General features: G+C 43.4%; 1 protein-coding gene across 4 annotated transcripts in view; it reads left to right on the forward strand.

The window, feature by feature from the left end:
* The first annotated feature begins 9,577 nt into the window (after positions 1-9,577).
* The window catches only part of NECAB2 (N-terminal EF-hand calcium binding protein 2), a 257,914-nt gene continuing 252,611 nt past the window's right edge, over positions 9,578-14,880 (forward strand). For 3 of the 4 annotated variants that reach the window (XM_066582210.1, XM_066582213.1, XM_066582212.1), the window contains exon 1: positions 13,226-13,453. In XM_066582210.1, coding sequence (XP_066438307.1) covers positions 13,238-13,453 — 216 coding nt within the window. In that variant the 5' untranslated portion in view covers positions 13,226-13,237. Of the gene's footprint in view, positions 9,656-13,225; positions 13,454-14,880 lie in introns of those variants that run through there. The other variant, XM_066582214.1, reaches the window with a different exon arrangement.

The following is a 14,880-nucleotide window of genomic DNA, read 5'->3' on the forward strand; positions in this document are numbered from 1 at the left end:
AGTGTCTTCTGCTTGACTTGCCCAGGGTTCAACACTGCTGTGACCTGGTTTGTACAGGAAGCATGGTATATGCCCATCACAATCCAGACCAATTGGTCAAAGTACCTCCTCACTGCAAGCCAGACTATTTGTTTCAGTGACTGCAGATTGACTGCATACAGCTACCAGAGGTAGGTGTTTTGGATTTTATATTGGTTTGCATAAACCTCTTCCTAGCAACAGGCATGGCTTGTAAAATAAGATAAATAATGTCAATGCCAAAACTATGGCTAAGAAATTGTTAAATGAATGCATATATATGGTTTACCAGAAGTCATAGAAAATAAAAATAATAGCGTTACACATTTTATAAGTCCTCTACTGAGTCAGACCTGTGCCTAACCATAAGACTGAGTTGAGTCCCTATGTAGTTTTGTTTGGTAGGGCCCCTGTAACAGATCTATACTTTCTCCAATCCCAGCATGTCAGGAGTTAACTGTCACTCATAAATGTATATTTTTTCTTGTCCAGATTCAGACTCAAAAGAGGAGTAATATAGTTTTGATTTTAGGTGACTGGGTTGTCTTCAAAAGGACATATTGGAACCGAGATTTGATGGAACATACGAGATCCAAATTGCAACTACCACTTCTGTTAAATTAAAAAGAAAAGTTAATTGGGTCTGTATCCACCACTGTATGCGAGTCTCCATCCAAAAAGAAGAATCAAATACCCACTAGACTATGCATATCTTTTAAATTATGGTTATGGTATCATGGGTTTGGGGCTCGAATGATATGGTGGAAAATAATTGGGGTGATTAAGAGACTTGAAGGCCGTCAGCCATTTTGCTGTGTGTTTTAGGCATAGCTACACTGTGATCCATTTTGTAAAGTTTTTCTGTACCCCCCCCCCCCCCCCCCAACCCTGCCTTTTGATTATTTTCATTTAGAAAGACAACTGGTCTCCCCTTACCCTGGACCAGAGCTGTGATGTAAATAACCCCATTCCTTTCTTCTTCCCCACCTGTCCCTGCGGTATAGTATTAGCATGAGGATACAAAATTGTGTGACTATTTACTTGTTAATAAAGTCTAAGGAAAATCATCTAGCAACTGATTTCTCAAATGCTCCAGATCCAGTAGCTAAAATCATAACTGGAAATATGCCATGGATATATTCCTGATCAGAGGATCTCCTGCGGAGATATGGCTGAAATGGGGAATTATGGTTTTTAACTGCTAAGTATGCATTTACCCCACCGTACCTCAAATGGCATATGTGGATGTGTGTTGTGGCGAAACTTTAAAAACTCAGGGGTCAGAGAGGCCAGACCTTCGGACGTACGCCCCAGAGTAAGTACTTTTTCATTGTTTCCAGTGACTCTGCACAATCGGAAACTTGGGCTGAACATCCCAAATCTGGTATCTTTCTTTATTTCTTCCTTGTTTTATTTTAAGCACTGTCTGCTGTGCAAACCTGTGAACCATATCTCCACTTTAACTTTTTTCTGTATATCTTTGTAAATATATATATATATAGCACTGCTAGTCTTTTTTAGAATAAATCTGCAATTTATTAGTCAAACTTTTCCATTTTAAAACGAACCATAACTCCGCAAATTGTGTTAATAATTCATAAGTGTTGGTTCCAGCTTACCTGGGAAACAAAAGCTAGTGGTGGCAGTGAGTGTGCGTGGAGAAGCCTGGGAAAGTTGGATACAAATCCGCCTGTATTATAATGACTCCACTCTTGCAATCCTGTTAGGGTGATCGATCGAGGCTCTGCCATGACAAGTGTTTGCATGAGTGAGAGCGCTCAGATTAGTGGATCTGTGACAAATTGGTGATAGAGACAGGATCGATCAGGGTCTTCCCATCTCTCCCTTCTGTGTCAATTGGGACAATAAATTTGTTAAAAAGCATGAAGTACTTGTTGTAGAAAACTAAATAATTATTGAATAGGTACTCTTGCTCCTATAGTGTCCTCCTCTAGGCCCTAGTTGCCTGTACTACTCATTATGGAGGAAATCAGGTCGTGGTTTAATAAAATTCTTGGTGCCCCTGCATTATCACAAAAATACCGGAGCACAACTGTCCGAATAATGCTGGTTGGTGCTTGATCAATAATGGACTGAGGATCATCATGCCATTTCCTTGCTCAGGAAAAAGTGTCACTATAGACTCTTATCCCTCCTGGACAAAATGTGCTTGTGTGGAAGTCACAAATAGTGTGAAAACCTGTTTTTGAACCACCCCCTGTAGAGATTGCATTAGGCTATTCAATAAATGCATTAGGCTATTCAATAAATGTGTACAATGGGCCAGAATATGGGATGCCCTGCTCTTGGATGATAAGTTTTCTAGAGTCCTAGATCACACAGTAGTAGCTTTGATAATTTTGTGTTACCACATGATGGTCAGTCATAAACAGTAAACCCTGAACACACGCTCTATAAGAGAGTTGCAGTTAATTGTCAAACGCCATATGGTAACCCTCATGTAAAGCCTATGGGCATAGCTAACAAGATGATTTTATTTGTCCATTCATACTAAGGATGAGGGATTAGTTAGTGAAAGCCACATATTTTCCCTCACTCTCCACCTCGCCCTACTGTGCACATCTCCAGCCCTTTACCTTTTGTATCACCCCATTATTTGTAGTATGTAAGCTCGTTGGAGCAGGACCCTCACCCCTATTGTTTCCATCAACTGATTACTATATGTAACCGTGGTTCTGTAATTTTTTGCGTTTTTGTGTCTTTCTGTATTTCCCCTGCCTATGTAAGTGTTGCGGAATATGTTGGCGCTATATAAATAAAGATTATTATTATTTTATAGATTATCACATTTTTACAGTATTAGGGCTGGCTAATTAAACTAATACAATTCAAGCTTAATTTATTGTTGCTACTAACCAACACACAATAGTGCTAGATTATGTTACAGCTGCCCAACAGTGACATATGTCAGTATGTTTTGTATTTTGTGACACTTAGATATTCTCATGCATCAAACACCTGACTACAATTTAGAGCAAAAAGGGAATCCTGTCAGCTAGATGAAACCTGTGAGAGACCTCCCACACTACTGAGTAATAGTGAAGTAATAGCTCTGGAAGTATCACTAGTGGCGGTTGGCAACTAGCAATAACAAATGATGGGGTAATAAATTGTATAGCATTCGATATGGCAAGAGCACTTAACACTACCTCATAAGCTTTTGACTAATTACTGGTGTATGTACAGGGTACTTAGGAAGCTGTTCTGCCGAACAAAACTATAATTAACCCCTTAGTGACGGAGCTTTTTTGCTTTTTTCCATTTTTGTTTTTTCCTACTCCCTTTTAAAAAATCGTAGCTCCTTTATTTATCCATCGACGTCGCTGTATGTGGGCTTGTTTTTTGCGGGATGAGTTGTATTTTTCAATGGCACTATTTATTGTACCATATAATTTACTGAAAAACTTTTTAAAAATTCTTAGCGGAGAGAAATGGAAAAAAAAACGACATTCCACCATCTTTCGGTGCGTCCTGTTTCTACAGCACACAAATTGCAACAAAAACGACCTGATATTTTTATTCTATGGGTCAGTACGATTGCTACGATACCAAACTTGTATAGTATTTTTTTTGCTGTAGTACATTTATTTTTTTTTTAAGATATTTAATTTTTTTCAATTATATTCATGCGGTCATTTTGTGCACGCAATACCTTTTTTATTTTTTCGTCGACGTAGTTGAGCAAGGGCTCATTTTTTGCGGGATGTCCTGAAGTTTCCGATAGTATCAATTTGGAATACATATGACTTTTTGATCACTTTTTATTGCGTTTTTTCTGGGAGACAGGCTAACTAAAAAAGTGTATTTCTGGCGTTCTTTATTTTTTTTTTCACACGATGTTCACTGTGCGGGAAAAATAATGCACTACTTTGATAGATCGGACTTTTACGGACGCGGCGATATCAAATATATATTTTTATTTTATTATTTTAATTTTTTAATAATGGATATGGCAAAAGGGGGGTGATTTAAACTTTTATAACTTTTTTTTTTTTTTAACAATTAAAAAAACTTTATTGATCTTTTTTTTTACTTTACTTTGAAGTCCCCCTGGGGGACTTTAACATGCGATGCTTTGATCGCTCCTGCAGTATGACGTAATGCTATAGCATTACGTCATACTGCTTTTTTACAGGCAGTCTATGAAGCCACCCTGTGTGGATGGCTTGATAGGCAGTCTGCTAAGGCAGCCCTGGGGCCATTCATTAGACCCCCGGCTGCCGTGACACCTGCACGGCTCCCCCGATCTCACCGCGGGGGGGCCGTGCGGGACCCCTGAACAGCGTTCGGGGGATTTAAATGCCGCTGTCAGAATTGACAGCGGCATTTAAAGGGTTAATAGCTGCGATCGGCCGAACGGCCGAGCGCAGCTATTGCCCGCGGGTGTCAGCTGTAATAAACAGCTGATGCCCACGCTGTATGGAGGGAGATAGCGCCGCTACCTCCCTCCATACACGTCCTGCAACAGCAGGACGTAGTTTCCCGATGGGGCGGTCGTTAAGGGGTTAATGGCATTTGATCATAGATGTGAGAAATTTTAGGGTATGTGTTGTTTCGACCTAACTGATAATTTGAAGTCTATTAATGGAAATGTTCAGAAAGTTAGTACAGATAGTCAGGCAGAATGAGGACCAGGGATAGTTTGATTGGCCTTGTGGTTCCAGGTTTAGTGTATTTTTGTTTTCGTCTACTTTTTAGTATACTTTGTGTTGTAGTGGAAGGTTTGATACTCCTTAGTTGTCGCATTCAGTGCACACCTAATCTAGTAGGTTAAATAATAATTTGTTCACAGGTCCATAAATACACAGATTCATGATTTGTTATTTAAAGGAAAAATATGGTTATGTTTTATTTAAAGGACATCCAACTCCGTTATGTCTAAATTGTTGCATGCTTTGTCATGCTATATCTATCCCAGTACACGGCATATATAAACCTCCTGCCCTCAGACCCACAGTTAAAATAGAGCCCTTAGGGATGGGCTGGGGCCACCCTATGTGGGTATAACCAGAGGACCATGGATAGTTTTTAGGAAAATCCATCTTCCTAGTTATGTAAGGCGACACATTTCCTAGTGGTTAGCTCAAGTTTTTGGGATGATATTGCAGGTCATGTTGCTGTAAGTGTGAAAGCTATGTAGCACGATGAAGGAGTTGCAAAAGGGGGGACTGTTAGAATAATAAATATTGTATCTTGTATCCATTTGTAAATGTGTATCCATTTTGTATCAGGTATCCTTCTTGTGAACATACAATCTGTTATATCACTGCCATTTTCCTTTAAAAACAGAATTTTGCACATATGCAATAACAGTTCAAAAAGGCCTTGGTCAAATAGAATGTCCCATGCTGGGGAGATAACAATCCAGACTGGTGATCTCATGTCAGACCAACTTGTTCTGTGAGAAGGACTCATGTCCTTAAATATCTTATTATTTATACATTTCTGTACATTTTGTTTTGAGAAATATATCGCCCATAATTCCACTCTGCTTGAGAGAAGTCTGCCTGGCGACTAAGATGTTAATGCTTTTGTTTAGTTTTTCGAACTAATGATGCTAAATTAATTATCATAAATAATAATTATTATAAGTGAGGTGTGTTCTAGCCTAATCACAAATGTCTTTAGTATATATACTGCTGCTTGTTACAGGAATAAACAGATGACTTTCGTTCACATCCAATGCGTGTGTGGACTGCAAGTTACGTCAGGCTTGAATATAAACAACTACTTTGGAACCTAAAAGCATACTATTTAGTAAATAGATTTATTTGCACTAACAGCCTGGTCTTGAACTTTATGGATATTGAAAACGAAGAAATGAAAAGTAAAGTAAAAAGTCTAGTAGAGACGTTCAAGAAAAATTTGACTGAGGATTTATTATAGATTGTACACCATAGAGTATTTATGAAACAGTTTTTAACCCCTTAGTGACCATCCATACATGTTTTCACATCCTGGGTGTCTGGACTTTAATCTACAGGGCAGTAAAAACATGCCAGCCTGTAGACTAAAGCCCCCGGGTCTGTGTGTGTGACAGCACTCTGCTATTGGCTGCCGGATAACGGCAGTCGCATGAAAGCCATGAGCTTCATCTCCCCTCACGGATCAGTCCATGAGGGTAACTGAAAATGCACACCTCAGGTCTCCGCGAGGTCCCGTGGTGCTCTGGTCCTGCAAGGACCTGACACCTCCTTATGCACAAGCACACCAGATGTCGAAATGTCGGGAGCATGCGCAGAAGCCTGGAGGTTCCAAAAAATTTAAAGTCTTCCTGCTCTTGGCTGTCAGAGATACCCGAGAGCAACGAGACATCACCAGGGGCTGCAGTATGTGGTCCCCGGTCATGTGATCGCTGTTTGTTCCCCAATGGGATGTTCTGCATATGCGCAAGTGCCTGTCAGCAAAATTGCGGACGCAAGCGGAGAAGCAGGGCAGGGCCTGAGAAATTTAAAATTTCCTTGCTCCCGGTCACGTGATCACCATTATTAAATGGTATGAAAAGATAGAAATCTACCTTAGGCTAGTCTGACAGGACCGTATAGGAATTGTGGATTTCACCTGCAGTAATACGCTGTTCAAATACATTGGCTTAAACAATTCCGCTCACATTCGCGGGTCAAAATTACATAATACACTCACAGGGAACAGAATGCAGAATGTTTTATTTTACTGCAGATATAGGCGACATAAAGTCCATTGTTCTCTATGGTTGTGAGTAGGGATGAGCGAGTATACTCGCTAAGGCACTACTCGCTCGAGTAATGTGCCTTAGCCGAGTATCTCCCTGCTCGTCCTTAAAGATTCGGGGGCCGCCGCAGCTGACAGGTGAGTTGCGGCGGGAAGCAGGGCAGAGCGTGCGGGAGAGAGGGAGAGAGAGATCTCCCCTCCGTTCCTCCCTGCTCTCCCCTGCAGCTCCCCGCCCCGCGGCGGCACCCGAATCTTTCGGGACGAGCGGGGAGATACTCGGCTAAGGCACATTACTCGAGCGAGTAGTGCCTTAGCGAGTATACTCGCTCATCCCTAGTTGTGAGTATACCCGAAGCCTATATGCAATTACATTTCATATGGGCTGCGGGTACCCACATCATGGCTAAGCGGTGGTGCAGTAAATATAAAAAAACAAAGAAAAGGTGTACTGCCCATGACTGCCTGCGTGACTATGCAGTTATACGCAGTACATTACACGGCCACATGCATGGCCACGGCCGGGCTCACAGCTGGGATACACTGTGGATCTCCGCAAGTGGATTCCACATATGGCCGTGTGAGCCCGGCATTATTTAGATCACTACCTGTAATGCCTACGTAATTTACAAAATGTCCCAGGGAACGGTTACCTTCCTGCAGTTCCAGGAACAGCTTGTTGAGCACCTTCTGTTTGAGACTGCTGCACCTCAGCAAGCTTACGAAGCCTCACAGAGCACCACTTTTTACACCCCATCCCTGCCACTGAGATCCAGAAATACCCCCCAAAAAAGTGTTGGGTTTGCAGCAAACATGAGAGGAGGAGGGATACCCGGTTTTATTGTCTCATGTGCCCATCACAACCAGGCCTCTGTAATTAAGACCCTTGTTTTGAGACATACCACAAAGCTTTACATTATTACTTTTATCTAAAGTTTAAGGAATGCCAAAAAGTATGGGATTTTTTTTTGGGAGTCAATTTTTTTTCTGCACAAGTGAAGTGAGCAATTGGGCCTGGAATTTATTCAATTGTGCCCTAAAATCCAATGGGTGCTCCCTCCATTATAGGCCTAGCTATGTGTCCTACAAGTAGATTGGGGCTACAGTGGGGGTATTGCTAAACACAGAAGAACTAGTGCTATAAAATATATGTATATATTTTCTGCACTGGGTGCCATCTAACTTAAAGCCAACACTGTTGGCACTGCAGTATTCACTGTGTGGTATAAATGACAATGCCTCTCTTCTTTGTTTTAGTATAACTACAGCAATATCATATTTATATGTTTTGCATGTTTTTCTACTGTTTTTTCAGAGAGCCAAAACTTGTTTTTTTTTATTCTCTGGAGCTGTATGTGCGTTTTTTCTGCGTTACATATAAATTTTAGATCATTTTTTTCTTCATTGTTTGGCAGTAAGGTAACCAAAAACCGCAATACTGGTATTATTTTGAAATGTATTTTTTATTACTGAATTCACCATTTGGAATAAATAATGCTTTAGCTTTACAGCATGAGATGTTACAAATATAGTGATTTCTATTATGTCATTTTCTATTGCATTGGTATCCCAAAATAAAGAAAGTATGATGGCAGCATAAACGGTGCTATTTCAAAAAGGATATTCCTTTTATTTCTTCCAGAATGGAATATCCTTTTTGAAATAGCACCGTTTATGCTGCCATCATACTTTCTTTATCTTGGAACCCACGGATCTGGCCGGATCAGGATCTTTACAGGTGGCTATGCATTTATAGTCCATCCCTTATGGGTATATGGAAGTGTGCTGCTGACATATCTCTATATATTGCATTGAAACGCTGATGAGAGACGGCGCTCCACCCACTGGAATACAATTTTTGAAATACAATGAAACGGAAAACTAGGGACTTACCCGGTGAAGGTGGATGGGCCTCTGCTGAGGGACCCACCACCTAACACCTCCACGTCCTGGTAGGCGTTGTATATAAGGTACAATCTCCTCTCTCCCGTCCGGAAATAAGGAAATGATGCGACAAAGCAAGCAGGGATCTATCACATCCCTAGACAGGGATGCGACTGGATAAAATGGAATACAAAAAGAAAAAAAGATCCAGCGCTCCAAAGCAAAAGAAGCCTTATTGACTAGATCACTAGAAGGCTCCTTAGGTATCAAAACATAAAATGACTTTTATTGAAGATATGTCCGACGCGTTTCGTCGCCTATAGCGACTTTTTCAAGTGACATATGAAACAATTACAATCCTTATATACTCTCATATAACATACCTTGCCCATGTAACAACTGTTGCAGTTGTATTTTTTATTACTGAATTCACCATTTGGAATAAATAATGCTTTACAGCATGAGATGTTACAAATATAGTGATTTCTATTATGTCATTTTCTATTGCATTGGTATCCCAAAATAAAGAAAGTATGATGGCATCATAAACGGTGCTATTTCAAAAAGGATATTCCTTTTATTTCTTCCAGAATGGAATATCCTTTTTGAAATAGCACCGTTTATGCTGCCATCATACTTTCTTTATCTTGGAACCCACGGATCTGGCCGGATCAGGATCTTTACAGGTGGCTATGCATTTATAGTCCATCCCTTATGGGTATATGGAAGTGTGCTGCTGACATATCTCTATATATTGCATTGGTATCCCAAAATTGCATTGTGGGAGTAGGGGGAAGTGGGGCGACAAGAGTTCCCTCACTCTCTCAAGCACTTCTATACTGTGGGTAGCAATGACTACAACACCTAAGGGGTTAAACCGCCCGAATTGGAGCTAGCTCTAATTCCAACAGCTGCAACAGAGGGCTTGCTATGTGCATCAACTGGGATCTTGTCGCTGATTCCCTGAGCTCAGTGTCAATATCTGGGAGATCACCATGACACATACATACATCACGGAGCATAAAGTACACCGCGCTCATAGCAGGTAATCAGTGGAATGTGATGTAGGAGGGATGCATTGTATCTAGCAGGGTCTATAATTTAAAGGGATTCTGTCACTAACTTCATGCCGTCCTAACCACGGGCAACATGAACCCCAGACAAGTATTTTCTTTGCCCGGAGTGTGTTTTATTCAAAAACGCTGCAGCCTTTCGGAATAAATACACTTTGAAGTTTGACTTGAGAATGAAAGCGACTGGAGAAAACTCACATGAGTATTGCCACATAGGCTATAATGGTTCTATGTGCTGTCCATGAACTAGACTGCATATGGACGGGAAATCCTCCCTTGCTTCTTTCCATCCTCTTAGGGAGTGTTGGCACAGCGCTTTTCGCTATGCTGTGGGATTCTGTCTGGAGGTTAAATTATAGGTGCCGAAAACAGCCATGTGACCAGACCTCCGAACACGGCTTCTGTTACATTGGAGTATAGCGCAGATGACTACATTATTATATACTCAAGATATAAGGGAAACAAATAGAAATCTTGTCAAATGGGCACCCAAGTGCTGTCCGTTTAACTAATTACAGTGAATAGTTGCGTAAGGCCGGCTGTCCACAGGCGATGCGGGAGCAGGAGCCGCCGGCGAATCTCCGCCGGTCAGCCCTATCTAATAGATAGGCTGACCGCGGAGAATCGGGGCAATTCGCAGCATGCTGCGAATTGCCTGCCACGAGCAGAGAATCGCAATGATTCTCCGCTCGTGGACAGGGGCCGGCACTTTCCATAGCAATGCTATGGGAAGCATCGGCCGGCGTGATTCGCCGGTGGTTTACCGCCGGCGAATAAACTGCCGTGGACAGGGGGCCTTAGTTTATGTTCGGAGGCTGTCTGCGGTTTTCGGCATCTGTGCAGTAGCCCCCAGATGGAATCCGTTCGGAACCTTCGGTGCAGATGCAGCAGAAAATCCAGAAGAAAACAGTGCTGCATGCTGTACTATTTTATGTTGGAGAAACAGGACAAAAACTGAAAGCGAGGATGAGATCGCATCGCCACATGATTAAAGAGAAAGACAGAATTACCGGCGGCTGAGCATTTTTCTAGTCACGGGCACAACATATGAATGTTATTAGACTTAAAGGCACTTTTATGTCCCAGCGTCACAGAAGAATTTGGGAATATAAGTTTAAAACCACCTTCGGTACTATCAGAAACGGTATGAATCTCGGAGGAGGGTTTCTACATTAGTGGAGATTACGAGATATGAGAATCCCAGAGCAGAGGTAACATGTTGGCCTGGTGTTGATCCCCTAACATCAATTTAGAGACTATAAATTTCATATTCCTTGTTACTGGACTAATTCTTTACTGTTATGGTCATCCCTCCGGTACTGTTGTACCTGGATTTCCATCGGATGTGGTGGGTGTAGCAAAGTGTAAGGCCTCCTTCACACAGGCGACACCGCATCGCTGAGAGAAAATCGCAGCGATATCACATCGCTGCACCGTATGATATCACTGATATTTTCTCGCAGCAATACTGCGATTTTGTAGCGCTACAGTCGCATGTGACGCTACAGAATCACGCGACTTTGTAGCATCTGCTACTGTCAAAGTTGCATCACATGCAAACCGCGTTTTCGTGCGATGCAACAGAGAGGAAGGCTCCATAGAGAAACATGGGCTACAAAACCTAGCGTGTCGTGGGCATATCGCTGGACCTGCAAGGTTCGTGTGTCGTTTTGTAGCATGCTACAAAACATCTCATGTGCGAAGGAACCCATAGGAAAGCATGGGCTTCTCATACATGCGATTTGTAGCATTGTAGCAATACTACAAAAGCGCGCGACCGTGTGAAGGAGGCCTAAGGGAGCTTGACAGCCAGGTCACCCCCCCAGTGGCTGATTGGCTGCACGCATCACTCTGGCGCTGATAGGCTGCACTCATTCCTCCGCCGCTGTATCTTCTGCTGGGCTGCACAGAATTGTCCCCGGCGGCTGCAGTGAGTAACACGCCCGGCGCTCTGGATTCTCCTTGCCTCCTGCTGTCTCCCCTTAATGCGTGCAGGACCTCACGGGTGCCAGCACTTACCCCCCCCCCCCCTTTCTGCCTTAGTTGCTGACGGTGAGAAGGAAGGGCTTCAGACGTCATAACGCATTAGCTGACACAGCAAGGTGCTGCCGGCGGCGGGGGCTCTGACTGCAGGGGGCAGGGGCGGCAAGGTCCTAGGAATGTGCACTGACTTTGATGGCGGTGGTTCAGACTGCAGGGGACAGTGGCGGCAAGGTCCTAGGAACGTGCACTGACTTTGATGGCGGCGGCGGGGGTTCAGACTGCAGGGGACAGCGGCAGCAAGGTCCTAGGAGCATGCACTGACTTTAGCCTGGGATAGAGGGTTAGGGTTAGTTTCCCTGTTAGGCGTACATTATTAGGTGTCAGTTCTTCCATGTAAATGCCAGCCGGCACTCACATGGAAGCATTTACAGCTAATAATGTAAGCCTAACTGTTAAACTACCCCTAACCCTCCAGCCCAGCACAAACTCCTTCCACGGTGCTCTCGATCTCTGAGCTGTGCTGGGTGGGCAGCCAATCAGGAGCTAGGGGCCTGACAGGGGCTTTCCTCCATCTAAGCCCTATGAAACCCCTAGCTTCCAGTGGCATCAAGATACAACAGTACTCATCCCTCCCTGGTATTTATCTAAGTGCTATTAATCACAACATGTCTGTGCCCTCTTATCCTTTCTCTGGTATATATCTAAGTGCAAATTAAAGTCACCATGGTTGTGCCCTCTCATGTGATCAATGTGTATATGTTTTTATATAAATACGTTTTTAGATCTGTTCCATTAAGCCTGAAGAAGGAACCTGGGAGGTTTGAAAGCTCGCTATAACATCATGTATTTTTGTTAGCCATTAAAAGGTATCATATCTACAAGATTGCTTGGTTTCTCATACTGAGAACAATCACACTTTGCTCTACTGGCTAACTGTACCAAACTTTTTTCGTATTTTCTCTTACAGCATGCTGGTGAGCCCATTCTACTTAATGAGGTAATGGCGTGGTTCAGCTCTAGCATATGCGCTACATCTGGCAGATCTGCTGTTCTTGTTCTTCAGGTTTGAAGAAGGCTCAGAACAACAGAAATCTCCCCACGTCCCAAGGTAGGTGTGCAGGAGCTCTTCTACAACTGCCACCACTATGGACGCCCGCTGCTGCTCCTGGAGGGACGACTAACGGGTCAGCGGATCCCCCTAATGAAGCTGCGGGGGCGGGACCATCTCAACCCCTTCCACAGCGGCCGCACATCCTGATTGGCTCATTCTCTTGCATTCAGAAAAGAAGGGGCGGAGTCAATACTAACTCCCCTCCTCCCCCCTCCCCCGTGGTGGCTCTTAGCCTCTTCTTCAAGGTGCTTACAGAAAATTATCTTCTGAATTAGCATGGCGGCCCGGACAGCTCACCGGCACGCACAGAGATTCGATCCGGAGCGGTGCTCCGCCGCGGAACACTGACACGGGACGGTCTGCGCTTTACTGCAGGAGGTGTGGCCAGGGCGTGGCCAGGAGCCGGAGGGGCGTGCCTCCAAGCAGGGGGCGGGCTGCTCTCCCCCTCCCGGGCTCAGACATGTGTGAGCAGGCAGCCCGGTACTGCAGGACCAGCGTCCACAAGCTCCTGCAGCAGCAGCACTCTCAGGTCCGGGGACTGGACGGTCTGCTCCGCTGGATCGTCACCAAGATGAGCGACAAGAGTGACAAAGAGCTGCGGGGAGAGGAGGCTGTCAGGCTGGTGCAGGACATGCCCGAGCCCGGTTGCAGGAGGGGCATCTCTGTCATCCTGGATGTGAGTAGCGCTATGTAGCCATGAGGCATGCTATGTGCTACATATTTATTCTACCTGTTTACAGTGCCGGGAGCTATTTTACATATACTGAGACCTATGCATTTACTCTTTTGGGGCATGCAGGGGTTAAAAAAGTCTTTAGCATCTGCTCTCCAGTCTATAGGAGTGCACAGTAGAAGCTGTATAGTAGAGTTCAGTAGTAGACAGTCAGACTGCAGTACTTCTTCACCAGAGCCTCCCCACCTGTAATGAGAAATGTTCACCATCTGACCGGAAAATGACATTAAATGGAATTGTTTTATGCTAAAACAAATAGTTACGACCTATGGAAATATTGAGATTTGGAATAATTGTAATTATAAGTGTATGCCCCTTTTAATGAGCAGTGACCTAGCTGTTGTACTCGGGCAATAGGACCTGTATATGGCCATCTTAACGGCGCAAATGTGACTGACCACAGCTGTAGTTTCTACATGTCAGTGGGTAAAATGATCATGTCAACTGGGGCTCAACTTAAAATCTTTCCACACCAATCACTGTATCTGACTTGCCTGAATAATGACGACCTTGCAGAAGATCCTGTTATGCCCCACAGTTTGCTACAATGGGTCTAAGTAGAAACCAAATCTTCAACCATGCGGTAAATCCGGTCTACATGTTACATTTTCAGCATCCTCAAAGTAGCTTCATGTGTATCTAAATATTCTGCACTGCCCGTGCGTTGTGCAAGCACGCTGTGTGCCTCAACTCTTAGAGCTTCCAGCATGCAGAAGAGACTTAATGCACACAGGAGATTTGTAGCTCGTATAAGGGTTGCACTATGGGATTTTGGGGGGCAAGTAATAGGTTAAACGTTTCCTGGGAATTCTTGCCAAACTATGCCATCTAATAATCTTCTGGATGTTGGCAAGAAAGTTTTCACATTGTTGTTTTATTCTGCTCTGGTTATTTATATAATTATTTCCTTTTCGACAAGCCGTAAGGTTGACTAAATATAGACCGCCAGTATGTCAACTTCACAATATATCTGTCATATAGCTTCATAGTTATGTCACCATGGAAATGGAAAAGACTCGGATGCTTCAGTTGAAGATGTGTTATCAAGAGTTTCAGGGTGAATGTATACACTTTGCTTATTAGGTAATGAAGGGGTTAATTGCTGTGGAAATTCCACTGTAGCCGTGATAGTTCTGTATCTTCTGTCCTCCAGAGCCGATCATTAGCCTCAAACGAGAATCTAAACATGGCAAATGGGTAGCCAAATTAGGTGTTCTTAATGCGGTTTCCGTTCATCCATGAAGTTGACCAATGCTCTCTCACATCTTCTGTACTAGTTGAGCCTGACGTGATTCTATTTAAGGTGAGCAAGTGAACATATTAGAAGATGGTTCTTGCTTAACCGGATAGATATTAATGACTTTTAATAC

Source organism: Eleutherodactylus coqui, chromosome 11 (genome assembly GCF_035609145.1).
Source record: "Eleutherodactylus coqui strain aEleCoq1 chromosome 11, aEleCoq1.hap1, whole genome shotgun sequence".
NCBI classification, from domain to species: domain Eukaryota; kingdom Metazoa; phylum Chordata; class Amphibia; order Anura; family Eleutherodactylidae; genus Eleutherodactylus; species Eleutherodactylus coqui.